Source organism: Anastrepha ludens, chromosome 5, assembly GCF_028408465.1.
Source record: "Anastrepha ludens isolate Willacy chromosome 5, idAnaLude1.1, whole genome shotgun sequence".
NCBI lineage: Eukaryota > Metazoa > Arthropoda > Insecta > Diptera > Tephritidae > Anastrepha > Anastrepha ludens.
The window spans coordinates 19,902,777-19,922,919 of NC_071501.1; the positions used below are offsets into that span (position 1 = coordinate 19,902,777).

A 20,143-nucleotide genomic window follows, 5' to 3' on the forward strand; every position below is an offset into this window, starting at 1 on the left:
ATTTCCCTGTATGGTCCTTTGTCCTGGAACCCAGATCAGTAGTGCGATTCACTAACTCTTATCGATTCGACAATTGTTTGTTTTGTCGACAGTATATGTCGATGGCATTGCCGATTGTGCTATTCACCAACTTATGTTAACTAACACTGAACAGCTGTTTTATTCTATTTATTCAAACTGATAGAGAGTGGCATCTTTGTCAAATTAAATGTCAAAATGAGCGACTAACACAAAGAAAAAGAACAAAGAAACATACTAGCCAAGCTGTTAGATTCAATTTTAAGTGTTTTTTACCAATTATATTTGCATAAAGTAAGTACAATAAAATAACTGTTTATTTGAATTTATTCTTTTATTAATACTTTTTGTATATTGCTTTAGGATGACATCGACAGCTACTAAAAGAAGCCGTGCCACACCCGAGCAGCTAAATCGTATGCTTGACTACCTAATGGAAGTCCCGTGTCTAGCAGGATCTAGGTTCCACAGCCTCCATGGTAAGTTCGAATGCGACAAAAAGTGGAGCGAGCTAGCAACAAAGTTAAATAGTCTGGGTGGAGCAGTGAAGACAGCCAATCAATGGCACACGGTAAGAAAATATTGTGTTATTACTTAAAAGTAGAGAGATGTTAATAATTTCCCTAAAAAGGTATGGCGGGACTTAAAAAGCCGCACCAGCATCAAAGCATGAAATCGGCGAAGGCAACCAGCTTTAACTGGAAACGGGCCTATCAGTGAGGAGCCCCTAACGGAATTCGAGAGGCGGGTGTCTGCTCTTATAGGGGAAGAATATATGAATGGGCACGATTCAACAGCTGAAAATATTCCACTAGAGGAGGTAAATTGCATGAAGTGTATGTTTTAAAGTGTAACTTACTGGTGTGTAAATTTTTAGGTAATCCAAATGGGTATCGAAGTGGAAGATGAAAGCATGATTTCGGAAGCCCCGTCGCCTTTACGGACGCCACTTGCAGAAAATTTCACGCTGAGGTCAGGTAATTCGCACATCTCAGACAGGAGAACACCACGGGCGAACTTGAAAAGAAAGCGCATGGAAGAAGACGGTGATGCTCGGAAGAAATTTTTGGAAATAGCAGAAAAACAGGCAGATACACTAAAGGTAATTTCTTTTGAACTTTATGTAAAATAATTTTTTTATACCTATTTGTCCATTGGTGATTGTTTTTTAATAGATGCTACCCCAGTCGAGTGTAGAAACCGTAGAAGTCGCGAAACAACAAGCAGATGCTTTAAAGGTAATTTATTTTCAACACATAAAAGCGGCATTTTATTAATTGTTCTTGCTATATCTTAATAGATCTTAGCCGAAAGCAGCTCTGCAAGTGCCCAGGCGAATAAAATGATAGCGGAGGCAATAGCCGTATTGGGGAATGGTTTAAGCGCTACCGCGGAAGCATTCAACAATCTAACGCCAATCATAAGCCAAATACTCAAAGGACATACTCGCGCTTTTTAAATAAGTTTTTGATCATATAATTTCACAGTTTTGAACTATTACCTGCACACCCAAGATATTTGATCTTCTCCTTACAGGAGTTTACTAGTTTCGTTCTGCACCATGGCATCGTAAGAGCCTTGATCACGGCTTGACTATCGGAGAAAATGTAATTGGAAGTCGTTGTTAAAATAGACCATGAAAAATACTGAACAACGAATTAAAAAAACAACAAGTCTCTGGACCTATGATAACTAATGCTTTCCTTACATTTTTTTTTTTACTTTTCCGTGGCGATAGCAGCGATATTTAACATTTTTTCTATACGTCATAAGACAAATTGGGAATCAGAGTTGCACTGTATTCTATCAACTGGCGAAATAACCGCCTTTACATGGATTATCTGATTAATTTGGTTTGGGTAACATTAGTTCTTAAGCCTGCATTAATTTATTTAAGCGCGAGATCGACATATACCATATAAATGAATCCACCAAAATCACATAGCGGTTTAATGGACGCACTATTTTGCAGAATTCAAATGAAGTCAAGAGTGCATTAGGAAACCATTTTCATTGACAAAATAAGGAGTGCCTGAGCGAATGAGGCCCTATGCCACAGGAGCAGTGATTGAATGGCATCCCTGCCAGCCATGTAAGGACATATTTTTAATAACTACTACAGTTAAATGGAAAAGGGCTTACTACACCATTACGCTCGCTCTAAACAAGTCATACTCTTCGGAGTCATTTACATGCTGAGTCATTTATGTGCTTATAAAGTTACCTTAATGAACGCTACTTGGACAAAAAAATTTGTTAGTAGACAATTTCTAATTCACTTAAACAAATATTTACGCTTTTCGTTTTTAATATTTTGTCGCTATTGATTTTGGTCTGACCATACTTTTTCGACTTTGGACGTGAATTTAACATATTTCTATTATAGCTAACGATTTCAACTTTCAGGTAACTTCCTAAAATTTAATGTTCTATCGATTTATGGTTATAAACTTTTAAAAAGGACGAAAAAAGCAAGAAAAAAAGTGTCTAACGCCCTTCAAGTTAAATCTAAAAAAAACATTTCGTAGAGAAGCAAACAAATTTTTTTTAATGTTGTTAAAAAAATAATCGTAAAAAAAGAAGCAAAATTTATTATACTCTACTATTGGTGTAATTCAAATGTATGCAAGCTGCAAAGAGGTTCGAGAGAATTTCGTAATTTTACAGAGGCTTGCGAATAGCATCACCTAATAATATTTTAAAATAAAAAACTTAACAAAGTGGAGCGCGTAATGAAAGCGCGTACAAATAATATAACCTCCTCGATTAATTATTTCACTTTTCTGTGCTGTTGCAGTACTTCATACAACATGGCTATGCTAAAACAACAACAGTCTGTTCGTTCTACTGCACAAAAACGCTGCTGACAAATTTAAATCCAGCATCAGTGATACATTGGGTTACCTTACAACTTTATTAACTTACAATTAAATATAGGCTACTCGTATTAATAATTTACGTTTATACGCGTCCCGTCTAAGCAAAGCTTATGCCACGCCACAATGGCGCTCACACTTGTGCTTATACTATACATACATATGTTTCAGTATATTTAGTTTTCTTAACATTTTATTAATCATTTTTATTTTAGCGGTTTATTTAATAATTAATTCAGCAACAAAATATTAAAAAAAATGTATGTAGATATAAAAATTCAAAATATTATCTACTAGTAGAAATAGGTAAAATTAAATGTATATTTATTGATGTACTTGTGGAATTTAACAAAAATTTAACGTTAAGAGTTCTTGCTGCAATTGTTTGTAGGTATGTTTAAAAACTAAATGAATTTCAACTAGCATTTGTATTACATTTAGATATATATTGTTTGTTGTTTGTGGTATGTTACATTTTCCCCTCTGGTTTTCATCATATAGTAAAATTGCTACATAAATTAAAAATAACTGTAAGATTTGCATAAATATCGTGTACAAGAATTCGTTGCAAAAAATCCGAATAAAAGATGAGCGCAAATGAAAAGTACACAAAAATTCAACAAATCATCTTTCGTTCTAAATGGGAAGTTGTCAAAAGAGTTGCGCACTTGTGTCCCCCAACTGAGAAGTCAGCGTTGTTGGCATGCAAAAGCGAAAAATCCCACATCAGAAGCTGCAACAGTGTAGCAAAAGTTGGCCGCCAATATTGTTGCACTTTAGGACACAGCTTTTTCCTTTTCCGCTTATATACAACCGGTTAGTTTCTTAGCTCCTACTACGTTTGCTTGCTGCTCCTTGATTCCTCTTCAGCACTCCGCAGTTTTCGCTATGCGAACTCCAAAAATCTTTTTTTATTTCATAATTTAAATTTAACTTTTCTCTATTTTCTCTAGCAACTTAACTACTTTAATAATTGTAACTATAGCGTTTGTCACGATTTTTGCCACGCGTTATTGTGCGTGCCTTGAATGCGGCTGCGTTTAATAAATGCTGTAATAAAAGAGAGAAATAATTAGTTTTCAGAATATTTAAGCTCAAATCATTTCTGCTACTCACGCGCTCCAATTTGGACTGTTTAGTTTTGTTGTGCCCATCGTCGACGAGTTTAGCACCCAATTGAAAGATATCGCGTATGAAATCGTTTTCCTGCAGCTGTGAGGTCATGCCCGGGCCCATTATGGTGCACAGCGCAGAATATTGGTGAGTCCAGAAGAAGGCATTCGGAGCCAAAGCGAATATTGATTTCAGGTGATGTATCCTCCTGCAGAAGAAATATTTGGATCGCAGGGTTTTAGTAAGCGGCTAATATGCGTTTATATGTAAATGATTGTTGTGCATGTAATGTTGTTGTATGTGTAAAATGTGTCTTATAATAGAAATTAAATAATTGGCTCGTACACTTCTGTTAGGTGTTTGGCCGAGCTCCTCCTCCTATTTGTGATGTGCGTCTTGATTTTGTTCCACAAGTGGAGGGACCTACAGTTTCAATCCGACTCCGAACAGCAGATTTTGTTTTTTATGGGGAACTTTTTCATGGCAGAAATACACTCGGAGGTTTGCCATTGCCTGCCGAGAGCCGACCGCTATTAGAAAAAACTTTTCCTTCATTTTGGTGTTTTCACCGAGATTCGAACTGACGTTCTCTCTGTGAATTCTGAATGGCAGTCACGCACCAACCCATTCGGCCACGGCGTTTGTTTATTTTTACTGATGCAAACATGAGAAAAAATATATGAATAAAATTTGCTTACTGCTTACACATTTTCCAAAGGTGACGGAGAACCAAAAAAAAAAGTCGATTTTCAAACAAATACGAGTGCATATGTGTTTGTAACATACAAAAAAAGTGTAATTGTGTTAGAGTTTCGGTCACGTTCCCAGCAAGAAGAGTTCCGGTCAAATTACCGGTCTCGTGACCGGCACGCATGACCGTTAAACGGTCACTAACCACACCTCTTTACAATCACTTTGTTAAGAGCGTTGGGAAATCGTGCCAAAAACTTTGTGTACGTGTGATTTTCTATCCCTTTCATACATATGGACTCGTTTCAGTGCCAGTTTCATATAAACGTAGCGACGAACAAAATAACTTTTAGGCCAGCGCCGGCAACATAGCGCGATAGCCGAGCGGCTAGCAATGCAACTTTCCAACCCAAATTCCCGGTTCGAGTCACAAACAATTTTTTTTTTTTTATATTTATTTCATTTTGTTTTAGTTTAATGGTTTTCTTTTACAAATTAACGACAAATATAACGTAAATAACATTTATTTAGCTCTATTAATATATTTACACTTATATTTTAGAAACTGTGTTTTCACGAAACTATTTTAATAACAAAAGTACGTTTACATTTAATTTGATTAGTATTTTTGATTAGTAATTTATTTATTTACTAGTTATTAGTATACCTACTTCTTTATATATATTATAATTATATTTAAAAAATTATATTAAGGCAAAATTCGTGTGAAAATAGTATAAACGTTATTATTCGAAAGCAAAAGGTAAATACATGCATTGATTAGTAATTAAATTTTTTTTTTAATTATTATTAATAATTTATTTACATATAACTTTTTTATATATAGTAAGTGTTAAATATTATTTTTTATTTTTATGCCGCTGCCGATAATCTCGCTGCTTAAGACGGTGGTGACTAAGCTCAATGGACTTACGAATGTTCTTCTCGTAAGTTTGAGCGCATAGCTGAAACATATCTGAAACAAGAAAACAGATACGATGTTATAGATGCGGTGTATATATGTTACTAGTTATTTACCATATTATAATTTTAAATAAAGTGAATAACCAAAAACAAAAGAAAGTACAAATTTACCTACCATAAAGTATGTCCGAAACAATAGAATATTGGGACAATGCTTCCTTGTTACCCCTACCATCCCAGTTGCAAAGCCACAACATTTCATCACTATAAATTTGACGAAGCAAATCGTCAACAGTCGTTTCAGGACCCTTAATTTTCAAAAGAAAACTTTTCTAAAAATTAAAACAAAAACATCTATTAGACAAGAACGAAGAAATTATTTTTTTACTAACCATTGCCTCAAGATATTGTTGTTGCAGCAGCTTTGTTTCAAATTCTTTAGCTGCAGCTACCGTTTGCAATGGTAATGTCAACGATATTTCCGTTTGAATTTCATCCACTTCTTCTCCAATCATTTTACAAACAGAGCGATGCTCACTGGCTTCGATTTTCTGTATAGTTATCAAAATAAGAATGTAAATAGTTTGATACGACAGTGGTATGCCGCTAAATACGTACATTTTCATTAAATATGTTTTCTAAATTATTTAGTCGCTTGCCGAAATGAAAGAATTGGTCCATAACTATTTTCTGGTTTTCCAATATTTTTGCTTGGTTTGCTAAAACCGTTTTTAACAATTCCTCAACTGCTGGGAAAAATTAAAAATTTAAGTTTAAATTAACAATATAAATATAATATATATATATGCATTTAAAATACCCTTGTCGCCAACTGGCTGCTGAGCCTCAATGCCAGTACTTTCTTCGCTGAACAAAAACTCCATATCTGTAATAATAGCATAAAAAACAGCTGTATCAAATTTCTTAATATTTTAAATGTTAAATCTAATTTTCAAAAACGTGGAAAAGGTGATGCAGAACTGATATAAGTGAGTGTTTGCCTTCATGGGGTATGCAAAAGTATTTGTATGCAATGTCCTCTTTGGGTATTTTTATTTCTTCATTACCTAATTCATCACCTAGTATTATACCTAGTGCCGGAGAAGATTGTACCGGTTGGTCAAAATAGTTTTCTAATTTGCCAAAACTGTATCCTATTGAATAATCACCTATACCTATTATTTTGACAGGCCCACCTTTTCTGCTAAAACAGTAGGAATCTTTTTCTTTTTTGTGATCAATTTTGAAAGCACCAATTTTTGAAATATTCTCGACTTCATTTCCTTCTTCTAGCCTAAAATATATTTGCTCAAGAATTTTGTTTGGCTTTTTAACGATTTTCTTTAAATATTGCATATAGTTTTCAATTTTATATGCCGAAAAACTATCAAGAGTTCCATACTGCCTAGCACAATGTGTTATGTGCAACAACCCCTGCACATTATAACTAACTAAATAGTCACCAAAGATTTGCCCAAACAAATGAACAAACTCCTGCAAAATATTCTGTGCTACGTCTGCTTCAGTTTTTAATGATTTTTGGCTTGATAATAGCCGTATTCCAGTGTGCAATAGGAGGAAGAGAAAGTAAAAATCACTACCAATACAGTCTTTAACAACTGAGTCAACTTTTTAGTTACACCAAGATCGACTAGGTGCATTGGATCAAGTGGAAATTGCGACACCATTTTAAAACCTGATTTTTCTAAAATGCTTTCGCAAGTTCTAAAAGTAGAACTATGATGTGCCGGTTCTGCTCTATATTTAAAAGAAACATCAAAGCGTAGGTTATGAACTTTTTTCGAAAAGCAAATCCTTTTATTTACATAACTTCCTACTTGATCACACTTTGAGCAACTATTTTTACCATTGTGAGACTGTACACCTGTGACAAAGGCACGGGCAGGTGTATCACAGCAAAATAAACGGATATCAAACTTTTTCTTTATGGGATTTGATCCCACTTGAAGTCCGTTTTCTTTCAAATAAATTACTTCCTCACAAAAATCTTTTAAATAATCATTGACGCTCCACGGTTTTTCCGTCCCAGAAAAGCAAGCAATGGTAAAAGGGTACTCGTTTGGAAAGCCAACGATTGCTCCAAGGATGGGCCACAAAACTTTACTTGAACTGTTATACAACTCAAGCCCATCAATGCCTACGTCATTTTTTACTTCATCCTTATCGTGAAGAAAAGCAAATGCGCCTATTTTAAAATGGTATTGGTTACCGCGATATAAAAATTCCCCACTTGGAATGGATTGAATCACAGCTTTTTTTTATTTGTTTTAAAAAGAGTTTTAGCTGACAGGGGCAAATCTTTGACGCCTATTCTCCTAAGCACTTGAAGTAGATGTGTAACTACATTATGGGACACCCTATTTTCTATAGCCCATTTTTTTATTTCAAGCGCACTATCACATTCCACCGTATCATTTTCGGGAGCACTATCGCTAATTTCACTGATTACTGACATATTGGAATAGTCTGAGCTACTCTGCTCCAAAAAAATTTCACTATTACCACCTGTATCAGCACAAACACTAAGGATTCGCGAATATTTTTTAATCAGCAAAACACCACAATATAGTATTGTATAATAATTATACATAATTATAACTTTTAACTTTAATTATAACGTTTCAGACCGAAATTCGCGCGCACAATATGAATATCAATTAGCTTTTGACAATTTGATTCGCGGCCTACTTTGATCTTTTTGACTTATTGCTTTGACAGCCACTTGTCGTTTTGTCTTGTTCTTTTTCTATTGATGCAAAAATGAGAAAAAATATATGAATAAAGTTTGCTTACTGCTTACACATTTGAAAAAGGTTGACAATTTGATTCTCGGCCTACTTTGATCTTTTTGACTTATTGCTTTGACAGCCACTTGTCGTTTTTTTTGTTCTTTTTCTATTGATGCAAAAATGAGAAAAAATATATGAATAAAGTTTGCTTACTGCTTACACATTTGAAAAAGGTTGACAATTTGATTCTCGGCCTACTTTGATCTTTTTGACTTATTGCTTTGACAGCCACTTGTCGTTTTTTTTGTTCTTTTTCTATTGATGCAAAAATGAGAAAAAATATATGAATAAAGTTTACTTACTGCTTACGCATTTGCCAAAGGTGACGGAGAATAAAAAAAAAGTCGATTTTCAAACAAATACGAGTGCATATGTGTTTGTAACATACAAAAAAGTGTAATTGTGTTAGAGTTTCGGTCACGCAGGTTTTGCTGGGCATTCATTTCTGTAGAGAAAATGCGCCACACCATCATGAAAAAAAATTATCAAAAATCAACGAGAATTTTGAGCAAATTCAAACTTGCACTTTATTATACTAAAATTTGATGGGCTATAAAACTGTGTATCCAAATATTTTGAACTTTAGTGGCTGACGACGAACCTCAGCCGTTCTCTAAAGACGAGCTCTAGCCGCTTTGTGACACAGTAGTCGTTTCTACGTTACCGAAACGACCCGAATTCATAGCCGACCAATGAGTGTTACTCCAGCAACATTCTCCTTACACGTAGGGGAAATATTTAGGTTGTTACAACAATGGTATGTTTTCCTCTCATTCTCAACTTCTTTAACTACTATTTTTGCATTGCTTCAGTTAAACTTTATATTCAAGATGTAGCGAGTAATAATTAATTTTATTCTTGGCGCTTGCGTTGACAACTTCATTTTCCCACCTACCGTAGCTTCCATTTCAGTTATGTAAGTAGTTTCTAGTTCAAAGCACTTTGTATAATATCGGTGTTGTTATTACGCTAAATCCCCCTGCAACCTCTCTGAACCTCATCAACCTGAATACATTTTTTAAATTGATTGGATTATATCCCAGGCTAGTAAGTTTAGGTTAGGTTGGAATTCAGCCGAGAAATAAGGCTTGTTATAGAGTTAGTGGGAGTATGCCTCACATACCACTGGGGCGACGGCACCTTTGATGATGTTTCTCACATTTTTATTTTTCATTGGTAATGCTATTAACCTGTTCAATAATTTCGTGATTCTAACTAAATCCAAATAGATGTGTTGCTATTATGTCATAACTATTAAGGTAAGGATTTATTTTAGAAATATGTACCTTTCGAAAACGTTTCGAGGTAGGCAGTTAACTGATTGAACTATATAATGAAGGCAGCGTTGCATATATTCATGGTTTGGCCATCATAATGATCTCCATTTCCATACTTCAGGAAAATATCCGAATTTTAGTGGTGGCTTACATTTTTTGTTCACATTCTTTACAGAATGCCTTTGGCCATGAGAAGATTATGGAATTATTGACTGAATTCGGTATTATTTCAAGAATGAAATGGAAGTAATCCGGATCAATTACTATGTAGACTTAATTCCCATAATGTCAGCGGATACAATGTCGGTTTGAGCAAGGATGCTAAAAGATTTTCAGTATTTCAACCATTTTGTCTCTCTTGATATTATGGAGAGCAATTTAATTGACAAATTTGCGTTTGTCACTTTGGTTAATGAGAGAAAAATATGTATTTCAAATTTATAAGGGGAAGAGATTTGGCGATGCCTTTTTCCCGTTGTATATGCGGCAGCTAAAATTTAGCTGATGGCTCTGACGAGTGTCATTTTATATTCTCATATTAGTTGTGCCGTTGCGCCGCCCCTTTGTATATTTTAGTGCTCTCTTTTACCTATATTGTGTATTCCATTGCTCTCCATATTTCGGTGTTTTGGTTTAACGTACTGACATTGCTGGGCTGTGGAAAATATTTTAATGTTTTGAAATGGCAACGATCATGGCAGGTAAGTAATCTGAAGACAGATCGGTCCAAGTATCGGTGGTAACGATAATGAGATTCATATGGGCATTTTTTAAGCCCAGCCTGTCTTAGAAACATAAAATTTCTAAGACGTGAACACCAATATTTATGTTTTACATTAAAAACAAATTAACTAAAAAATAAATATAGTTAAATTTGCCGCGCTGCTATTACGGAGAACATCGGTGTATGTATATTACATTCGTGCCTTCCGAGTTTTTCCATGATTATGTACACACTTTGTATTCCAATTTCGTTAATTCCCCCAGTTGATAATACATACATTATGCAACGTAAGAAATATATGAAGGCTAGAATTAAGCAAATTATCTTGAATGATTAAAGGCTGCGTAACTTGTTTGTTACAGGAATCATGCTTTTTTTTTTAGAAAATTGGAAAGTCTTAGTTCTTTTGTAAACAACAGTACATATGCATATATACATACATATCTGAATAATTAGCATACTGAAATAATTACTCAAGGTGCTACGCTGTAATGCGATGTGAATGGTAATTGCAATGCGAAAGCAAATTTAGTATTTTGTACAGCAATATTGCATTTAAATATATTTCTTAGAAATATAGCTTAAAATAAACTTAACTGCATTGTCAACGTTTTCTGAGACAATTGTCTTTCTCAACGCAATTACTAAGCGCATCGCATTGCAGACTAGACAGACTCCCAGAACATTTGAAATTAAGCGAAAGCGCAAATGTCGGCAAAATTTAGCGAAGAATATGCATGTTTTTGTATACAATGGAGAAACTGCGCCACAAGTGTACCTTTGTTAACGAACCTTCAACCTGAAATTCATTATTTTCCTGCTGACTGATAAAACTGCACAAAAACTCGCATACGTACATATGTAATAAATAAAATAAATAATTGGCGCGTACACTTCTGTTAGGTGTTTGGCCGAGCTCCTCCTCCTATTTGTGGTGTGCGTGTTGATGTTGTTCCACAAATGGAGGGACCTACAGTTTCAAGCCGACTCCGAACGGCATATACTTTTATGAGGAGCTTTTTCATGGCAGAAATACACTCGGAGGTTTGCCATTGCCTGCCGATGTATGTGTATGATGTACATATGTAGGGATGTACAAATATACGTGAATTTAATATCACCCCGCCCATTAGAAAGAGCAAGGTCACACCATTATAACTGTGAAAGTCCCAACCTCCTAGTGTCCCTATAGAACCCCCAGGAGAAGTTTAAAAATTAGGTTTTTTCCGACCGCATTTGCAGTTTGTACTGAAATACAGTTGAAGAGAAGAGTATACAGCAGTCGTCAACCCAGAAAGCATTTAACTTAGGTTTTATATTTCATAGCACTTATGAAAACGTTGTTTTATCGTAAAAGTTATGAGTGCCGATGGCGAAAATTTAGGTCAAAAATTGTCCGATTTTGCATTATTTCACTATTTATAAATTTTTTTTTTTTGTAAAAATATTTGTTTTTGTTATAAACATGTATATTTGAAATCAAAAAAGCGCCGCAGGCGAAAATTTGGACTAAAAATCGCGCGATTTTTATTCCAAATTTTCAGTTTTTGTAAAAATATTTGTTTTTGTAATATATATGTATGTTTGAAATCAAAAAAGCACCGCAGGCGAAAATTTGGACTAAAAATCGGGCGATTTTTATTCCAAATTTTCAGTTTGTGTAAAAATATTTGTTTTTGTAATATTATGTATATTTGAAACTAAATTGTTCGCTTGTGGTTGCTGGGTTTTTCTTATTTCGCCTTGTTCTTCTCTCTCTCATCGTTCGTTTGACAGTTCGCTCCTCAAATTTATTCTGCACGGTATTACAAACGGTTAGAAGAACATTTGTAATAATATAATTTGGACTATTATTTAGTAAAAATAGCTTTAAATCGAATCTTAATGTAATAAAGAATGTTTATAAGTGATTTTGTTACTTTTCTGTGTTTGTATTTATGTGAAATAAGCGTCTGTAATAGGGCATTTTTTTTAAGCTTATGCAAAAAAGCTGCATTTTTAACGTTAAATATTGCTATTAATTCTTAATTTTAATTTATAAAAAGTAATATAAATCAAAAGGCTGATATAGTGACTACATTTGTGTGTTATAATTTTTAAATTCGGTCCACGCACTTAGACATTATAAGCAAATATATCGTGGTAGAAAAGGAAAGCACAGCCCACATTTATAAAAATATTATATTGCTGCAAATATTTAACTCACCTTTGCCTCCCTTCTTGTTGCGGCGCGACATCTTCTTGTCTTTATTAGACGTCTTACGTTTAGATTTAGGCGAGGTAGCAGAAATTTTGAATGAGCACAAAGACGCCGTCGTAGAGAATGTGGAAATTGCACTACCGGTTGATTGATGTACCCGTCGTATTTGCACAAGTCACTGCTCTTTATCCTTAGACGTTAACACGAATACGGATGTAAATTCAAATGCCGGATCAGACGACAGCAATGCAGCCAACTTACTATCGGCTATTGCACCTGGCTTTTCTATGCTGTGTGCTGCTTCTTGTTGTTGCAACTGTATATACTCTTGTATATCTTTTTTAATGGTACTGGTGCGCACGTTTTTCGATGCTTCTTCGCTTGTTTCCACCAAGGAGGAGAAGCACAAAGCGTGAACAATGATGAACTAACAGCTACAAAAGATTCGAGTTGACTCTTTGGGTAGATTGACAGAACAGCACGAGGTATTTTGGCGCTCTGCTTTCACAATACTTTTTGCGCTACTCTTATAAATTTGTTTAGGTAATTTATGAAATTTTAAAGATAAATTGATAAATTTCGTAGTCAATTTTTGTATTTAGGATATTTTTCACTAACGCTCACTTTTAAACACTTTTTGTTGTTAATTTTTGCCATTTTTTTTCTGATTATTTTTTTGTGTACGATTGGATTCACTATACCATCGACCAACACTGGTCCTTGATGGAGCTTCATCGCCAAACAATGAATCAAGTTCATCCATGCACTGTTGCTGAGTTAATCCACGTCGAAAGTTGTAATAAGTAATCGCACGAAAATGTTCACGATTTGATTCCATTTTTGGACCGAGATGAATCTTTTAAGTTACTGTAAACAACACAAATAGCGCTGGTATTTCAAAACGTTCTGAGTACGTAAAAGCCAAAAAATGTCAAACTTTGAGATACAGCTGTCAGTTGCCAAATTGCAACACCAGGGTTGCCACCTCCCGAAATATAAAAGGCACCTCTCGTACATAAACTTGTTTAATGTTGTTGTCCAAGAGTGTTTGTTTAATTTTTAATTTATTTTCCAAGATTGATAGGCTTTGGGGTTTGAAATCCAATTAATTTGGATGGGGTAAAATTGGCTGGAATTTAGAACAATGTATATTTTGGAATTTCTGGCAAACTATAACGTTTTTTTTAATGAAACTTGGTGGAGATATTAGTGAGGTGTTAAGGAACACTCTTTATAACTTTAAATTATTCGGGAAATAATGATTTTTTAATTATTTACATTCAAAATGCCCTCGGGAACTTCACTATAATTTGCCACATTACACTCTATATTTTTTAACATTTCACTAAAATTCACCAAATATACACTCACACTCGTGTTTTTACCGATTCTTATGCTAATATTCTAATTATATCTATTAAAATTAAATGCAAATTCATTTGTCCATGCAATCACTTTTCAATTTTAAGCGTTAATAAGAAGAAGATTGGAATGCCAACAGTATGGTGTTGCCGGATGCCTGCAAATGAAAACAAAAAATGCCTCCTTAATACATACACGCATATGACGTTTTAATTTTGGGTTCAATGGTTTTAACACGGAAAGGAGTTTTACGCAAAAATACTGTGCATTGCGTAGCCGGAGTTGGACTGATGAGGGTTATTTTTTTGAAGCGCGGCCGAAGGCCGCCCACGCGTAAAGAAGTTCTACGCAAAAATACTGTGGATTGCGTAGCCGGAGTTGGACTGATGAGTGTTATTTTTTTGAAGCGCGGCCGAAGGCCGCCCACGTGAAAAGGAATTCTACGCAAAAATACTGTGGATTGCGTAGCCGGAGTTGGACTGATGAGGGTTATTTTTTTGAAGCGCGGCCGAAGGCCGCCCACGCGAAAAGGAGTTCTACGCAAAAATACTGTGGATTGCGTAGCCGGAGTTGGACTGATGAGGGTTATTTTTTTGAAGCGCGGCCGAAGGCCGCCCACGTGAAAAGGAATTCTACGCAAAAATACTGTGGATTGCGTAGCCGGAGTTGGACTGATGAGGGTTATTTTTTTGAAGCGCGGCCGAAGGCCCCCCACGCGGTAAGGAGTTCCACGCAAAAATACTGTGTTAATTAATTTAATTTAATTTTACAATAATTACTTTACTATTTTTTGTGATACGCTTAATATCATTGTTTTTAAGTTTAAATGAGTTGTATGTTTTTATTTTCAAAATTGTTTCTGAACTTTAAATTACAGCAAAAAATACTGCAGTTTTACAATGAACCTTCCACTGAACATCCCTGGGTGCGAACTTCGTTTTCATTTCAGGTGTATGGCAACACCAACTTTTCGCTAAATTAGAGAACTTTAACATTAAATTACTTAAAAACTATAAGCCTCCGGCAGGTTCTGTTTTCAGTTTTAAGATGGGGATACACCCCTCTATCACCCCCTTTTTACCGTTTTTTCCAAAGCGATATACATTATACTAAAGTTTTTCCGTAAAATTTATTAAAATCGTACTTAATCAAGACGCAGCTATGCAAAAGTTTTGATTCTTCCAATTTTTAAAAATAGTAGAAATTTTTTTATACTCAAAAATGTAGCAAAAAAAAATTTTTTTTTTGTTTTTTAATGTTTTGATACTATTTTTGTACACTGCAGCAAGCGGCTAAAAAAAAGAGGTACAGTGGCTGGCCGGCGTGATTTCGTCACTTGTGGTCATCTGAAACAGAAAAACAAATTGCTTATTAATCAGTGTGCTTGTCGTTCTGGCGGGTAGTAAGATCAAATGATTTTGACAAAAAATAACAAAATGGCGGACTTCGTGAGAAAATTGCCTTTTTTTTAAAGTGGATATCGGACTAAAAAATGGAAAGTTAGGGACGAAATAAATTAAATCTACTACCCGCCAGAACTATTGATGTGTAGAAAAACATATCTAAATTTCAGCTCAATCCGTTAGATAGAAAATTTGTTTTCACGACGGCCACCCGGAAAAACGTTATTTTGAGAAAAACGTGTTTAAAGTTTTAGCAATTGAGCCGCGCAAGTACGAGTCGCTCTCATGTATGTGCTATAATTTCGTCAATATTTCGAATTTCGGTCTAAAATTTGTACAGTATATTACCAATATATCGCACTTTCAAAATATGTAAAAAACCGAAATTCGAAATTTTCAAAATAAGTTACCAGACACCTACCTTATACGTTTCGATTCTTGCTCAGCTTCAGTAAATTTCAATGAGTAATGCTTCGCATGTTGTTGTAATTTCGCATGTTGTTGAATGCAATGTTGCAACAAATTTTCTGTTTCATCGCAAATTTCAAGTTCATGAAAAATGTTTCGTCTCTACTTTCCTACCAGATAACCGACCCGACTTTTTTCACTACAATGTGAAATAGAAATGGCAGCACGATATTCTTCGTATCGACCAACTGAACCACCTCCGCGTCGAAGAGGGGCGTTAACAAGAAATTTTCAATAGCAGGTAAGTTTTTTTAATTGTTTTTCGTACACCTTTTTGCTTTTTCAAACGTGTTACTTTGTTGTATAAGATTAGCTCATTTGAATAAATATTTTACTGAATGCTTTTCCGCCACAGAAAAGTCTAACTTCGCTGTCGAACTTCACAAGGCCGTGAATAGCTCCGCGTCTTCCCGCTTTTTCACTGCTGAAAACGTTGTGAAAATGTGTAACTTTCGACAGATTTCCGTTATTGTTAACAATTTTGCAATTGTTATTTTTATTGGATGTATTTTCCTCAATAATTTTTCACCGAAATGCGAAATTAATTTCAAAACGTTGTTAACTCACTCAATTCATTAATACGAATGCAGAGAATGGCTCACAAAAGCAAAATGCCGAGAATGTGCAGAATTTCACAAATCGGATTGATAACTAACGATGGAAGCAAAACAGTGGATTTTGTGATTTTTGAGAAATAATTGCAGTGTGCATTGCAATATTTTGTATATTAAGAAAACAAGCTCCCTTATATGGTTGTTATCAACCTACGCATTTTTAGGTGGGAATTGCAATTTCTTTTCATTAAAGCAATCAGCTTTATTTTCCTTAAAAGATAAGGAAAAAAACTTTACAAAATTTGCTTGACAATATGCTTGAGCAGCGCGTAGTGGCTGCTAAAAATCAACCCTGCACTGAATGAAAGAGTGATAACAGATATAAACAAAGACAAAACTGGTGTGTCAAACGTCAGTAGGCCATATCCCGCATAGATAACATATCCCGATCATGTACAGATGACTACACAGTCTGTAGTGCGTTGTGAGAACGCCTGCGAACATTATCAGTTTATTCCTGGGGAGGTTTATGAGTCTTTTAAACCTCTTTTGGTTGTACTCTCCCAGTAAGGATTTCGCCGGACGAAGCCCACCTCTACGTTCCTAAGCTTCTCCTTGATGGCGTGTTATCCTAAAGCAAGGAAGAGCTCGGGTCCTATTATTGGCGAGGCTGCGGCCTCTTTCACCAATACGTCCGCTATTTCGTCCACAGTTATAACCCTGTGTATTGGGACCCAAATTAGCCGGATGTGATTGTGCTAGAACTGATTTACACTACATGTACATACGCCAGCTGCCATAGCCGATTGAGTTGATGCATGACTACCATTCGGAAGTGCGTGGGTTCGTCCCTCCGTGCATGTAACACCAAAAAGCTTCACATAAAAAACATCTGCCGTTCGGAGTCAGCTCAAAAATGTAGATTCCTCCATTTGGGGAACAACAATACGACGCACGCCACGAGTAGCAGGAGGAGCTCGGCCAAACACTCAATAAAAGAATTTGGGTCAATGCAGTTGTGAATCAATGATTTCTGTGTAAACTAGTGGGGTGGTTCAGGTGGTTCCAAAAAATTGTTCGACCAGTTTTTAGTTCCTGGGGTTCGAAAATTGTTTTCTTTCTCGTAATTTTCGACAACTGATTTTTCAAGGTAGGATTTTCAAGGTCATCAAAATTAACGAAGCGGCAACGATGAAATCGAAATTCGCTTTGTTGATATTGTTGTAGCAGCATTAACATTCCCCATACATACATATACGGGGAGTGCTGCTGAAGTGGCAGTCCTTGGTCGAATATAAATCCGAGTCAATCCGATTACGTAGAACTGACTGCCGTGGGAGCGGGAACGCACTTTATTGACTGTTACTTTATCAAGCCAATAAACACTTCTCACATTTTAAGCTGCCTGGCTTGCGTTTTCACATTTATTGAATAAAATAATACCTAATTATCTCGAATATAGTCCATCTAAAAAATAAGAAACTAATTGCCATTGTAAATATAATTAAAGCAGCTTACATATTTTTTCCATTTTTTTAAATTAAAATTATATGTCATAAAACGCCAAAATGAACGCTTTTTTCTGTAACATTTAATGTACGAGAGTTTTGTATACTTTAACTGATTGAAACAACTATAATTTCTCCCTTCACAACTACGTTCATTTATTTTTATATATATTACCGATTAAATTTTCCAAAAAACATAGAAGATAAATTTATTGTCTTAGCAACCCTTTTTCTCAACTATGTTTGTGAACACAACTAGACTTTACATAAGCACTCCGCTAGACGTCGCTGGCATTTCAAAAGTTTCTCTATGGCTATCTCACTCTCACTATCCTGCTTGTGACCTTTCAAAGTGAAACAAGAAATTCAAACGGAAAATAAAACGATCGACGCCAATTTAGCGCCCTTGCGGAACGAAATTCATTTCTGAAGAAGAGAATGAAAGTATTCTATGCAAACGAACGTGTAAAATTTGTGGAAAATCAAATTTAAAAAACCGAAATTAAGTGAGAAGTGAAGAAATACAACAAATCAAATTGCCAAGTGGAGTTAACATTTTTGCGAATTGAAGATTTCCAAGACAAATTTTCAATATTGTTGCTACATTTTGAAACAAAATCTACAGGTTGCGGAACATCTGCACCAGGTGCAAACATTGGCAAATTCCAGTATATAGAAAATACGCAAGACCATCGCCATGAGTAAGGACATTTACTACTCTGATAAATATTACGATGAGAAATTTGAATATAGGTAATTTTGTGTACATTTTTCTGTGCATTATTTTTTATTTTTTTTTATTTTTTACTAATTGTTTCCATTTAGACATGTTGTGCTGCCAAAGGAACTGTCGAAATTAGTACCAAAGACACATCTGATGACCGAAGCGGAATGGAGATCGATTGGCGTACAACAATCACGCGGGTGGATACACTATATGATACACAAACCAGAGCCGCACATTTTACTCTTCCGTCGTCCAATACAGCAGTAGAAGGCATGCATCTCAGAAACCCTTTCAGAAGAACCAGGAGCTACCACATTTTGCTATTAAGGTCTCGAACGTCTGCTACACTGCTGAAGTTTCGTGAAAACTAATCAAAACCAGTTATCGTCTACAATTGCGTTTGTGGTTTCTAGAAAAAAGAAGCTAAGTGCGGAAGCCTATTTGAACAGATTCGCGTTACTGTGAAATCTTATTTCAGCCTTAATTGTTCAAAGGACTACTTAAATGTAAATATATATAAAAGAAAAAAAAAAAAAATCAAAAACAAACGTAATGCAGTAGTGCCAGGCTGTTTGATAGGTGTTTAATAGCAAAAATATTTGTAACCTCATCATGATTGCCATAGATGTATTTTGAGAGCCATCAAGGTTTGCAAATATTTTGAACCTTTGAACAAACAGATTTTGTATACTCGTATTACTACTATTAAGTTCATATTCGAAATAAGTTATGTTGAGCCTAATTGGCAATTTTTTTTACTTATAAAACTAATTTTCCTATTTTTCATTCCGAATATTTTTAGTGTTTTCATATTAGTAGCTAGGCTCGCGGCATGATTACGATTCGAATTCCATATTGGCTAGTGTATTTTAGTTTTAAGATTTTATGTATGTGGTTTATAATTTTCTACAACCAGATGCATGCCTATGATAAAGAAATAGAAATACACCGTAAAAATATGTTTGTGATTTCAATAAAACAATAAATAGATTTGGCATTAGTTTCTTCAGCTTTGGAAATGTGATGCTAACGGTTAATTCTGGGTACTTTGTTTTTGCAAGGGGAAATGCATTGTGTTTATTATGGAATATTCCAAGTGCAAGGATGTTGTCAAGTAGGGTTTTCATTAATTTCTGAAGGAAATAATTTTGGTTTATTGAAAATAGTTTTTGAGCTGCTTTAACGATTTGATGCATGCTGTTGTTGTTATTGCAGCTTCTTCGACGAATCATAACACTTGGTATTGTAAACAAAAAAAAAATCATAAAAAAATAAATAAATAAAAATAAAAAAAACTCAAATTAAAAATAAATAACCAAATAAAAAAAAAAAAAATAAATAAAAAGTAAATAATTGGCGCGTACATTTCTGTTAGGTGTTTGACCGAGCTCCTCGTCCTATTTGTGGCGTACGTCTTGATGTTGCTCCGCAAATGGAACATACTCTCCAGAGGTTACTACAAACGCGTAACATAGCCAGATATAAAAGC

At 34.9% G+C, this 20,143-nt stretch overlaps 3 protein-coding genes across 13 annotated transcripts; 2 read left to right on the forward strand and 1 right to left on the reverse strand.

Moving 5' to 3' along the window:
• Positions 1-224: 224 nt before the first annotated feature.
• On the forward strand, positions 225-3,016 carry LOC128863480 (uncharacterized). The gene is made up of 6 exons (XM_054102664.1): positions 225-312; positions 382-589; positions 650-838; positions 896-1,120; positions 1,194-1,256; positions 1,319-3,016. Exons 3-6 carry the CDS (start codon positions 794-796, stop codon positions 1,475-1,477), a joined length of 492 nt encoding a protein of 163 aa, XP_053958639.1. The 5' UTR covers positions 225-312; positions 382-589; positions 650-793; the 3' UTR covers positions 1,478-3,016.
• Positions 3,017-5,305: 2,289 nt separating this feature from the next.
• Positions 5,306-16,467, reverse strand: LOC128863479 (uncharacterized). Of its 11 annotated transcripts, none has more exons than XM_054102656.1 (7): positions 15,819-16,465; positions 12,639-14,151; positions 6,442-6,507; positions 6,240-6,370; positions 6,014-6,172; positions 5,797-5,953; positions 5,332-5,673 (listed from the first exon to the last, which is right to left on the reverse strand). In XM_054102656.1, exons 2-7 carry the CDS (start codon positions 12,667-12,669, stop codon positions 5,558-5,560), a joined length of 660 nt encoding a protein of 219 aa, XP_053958631.1. In that variant the 5' UTR covers positions 12,670-14,151; positions 15,819-16,465; the 3' UTR covers positions 5,332-5,557. The 11 variants fall into 11 exon arrangements, with proteins under 11 accessions (XP_053958629.1, XP_053958627.1, XP_053958636.1 ...); XM_054102657.1 differs by having other exon boundaries at positions 12,639-13,761; positions 15,819-15,862; XM_054102659.1 differs by having other exon boundaries at positions 5,336-5,673; positions 6,240-6,367; positions 15,819-16,462.
• Positions 16,468-18,281: 1,814 nt separating this feature from the next.
• Positions 18,282-19,691, forward strand: LOC128863030 (cyclin-dependent kinases regulatory subunit). The gene is made up of 2 exons (XM_054101925.1): positions 18,282-18,680; positions 18,753-19,691. The coding sequence occupies exons 1-2, from the start codon at positions 18,625-18,627 to the stop codon at positions 18,919-18,921; spliced, it is 225 nt and encodes a 74-aa protein (XP_053957900.1). The 5' UTR covers positions 18,282-18,624; the 3' UTR covers positions 18,922-19,691.
• Positions 19,692-20,143: the final 452 nt, after the last annotated feature.

Bases quoted from the DNA above. Each gene is read 5' to 3' on its own strand.
- LOC128863030 (XM_054101925.1), top strand. From the start codon at position 18,625: ATGAGTAAGGACATTTACTACTCTGATAAATATTACGATGAGAAATTT. The intron at 18,681-18,752 runs GTAATTTTGTGT...GTTTCCATTTAG, and splicing joins GATGAGAAATTTGAATATAG to ACATGTTGTGCTGCCAAAGG.
- LOC128863479 (XM_054102652.1), bottom strand. From the start codon at position 8,232: ATGTATAATTATTATACAATACTATATTGTGGTGTTTTGCTGATTAAA. The intron at 6,371-6,441 runs GTATTTTAAATG...AATTTTTCCCAG, and splicing joins GCAGCCAGTTGGCGACAAGG to CAGTTGAGGAATTGTTAAAA. The intron at 6,173-6,239 runs GTACGTATTTAG...ATAACTATACAG, and splicing joins AAAACATATTTAATGAAAAT to AAAATCGAAGCCAGTGAGCA.
- LOC128863480 (XM_054102664.1), top strand. From the start codon at position 794: ATGAATGGGCACGATTCAACAGCTGAAAATATTCCACTAGAGGAG. The intron at 839-895 runs GTAAATTGCATG...GTAAATTTTTAG, and splicing joins AAAATATTCCACTAGAGGAG to GTAATCCAAATGGGTATCGA. The intron at 1,257-1,318 runs GTAATTTATTTT...ATATCTTAATAG, and splicing joins AACAAGCAGATGCTTTAAAG to ATCTTAGCCGAAAGCAGCTC.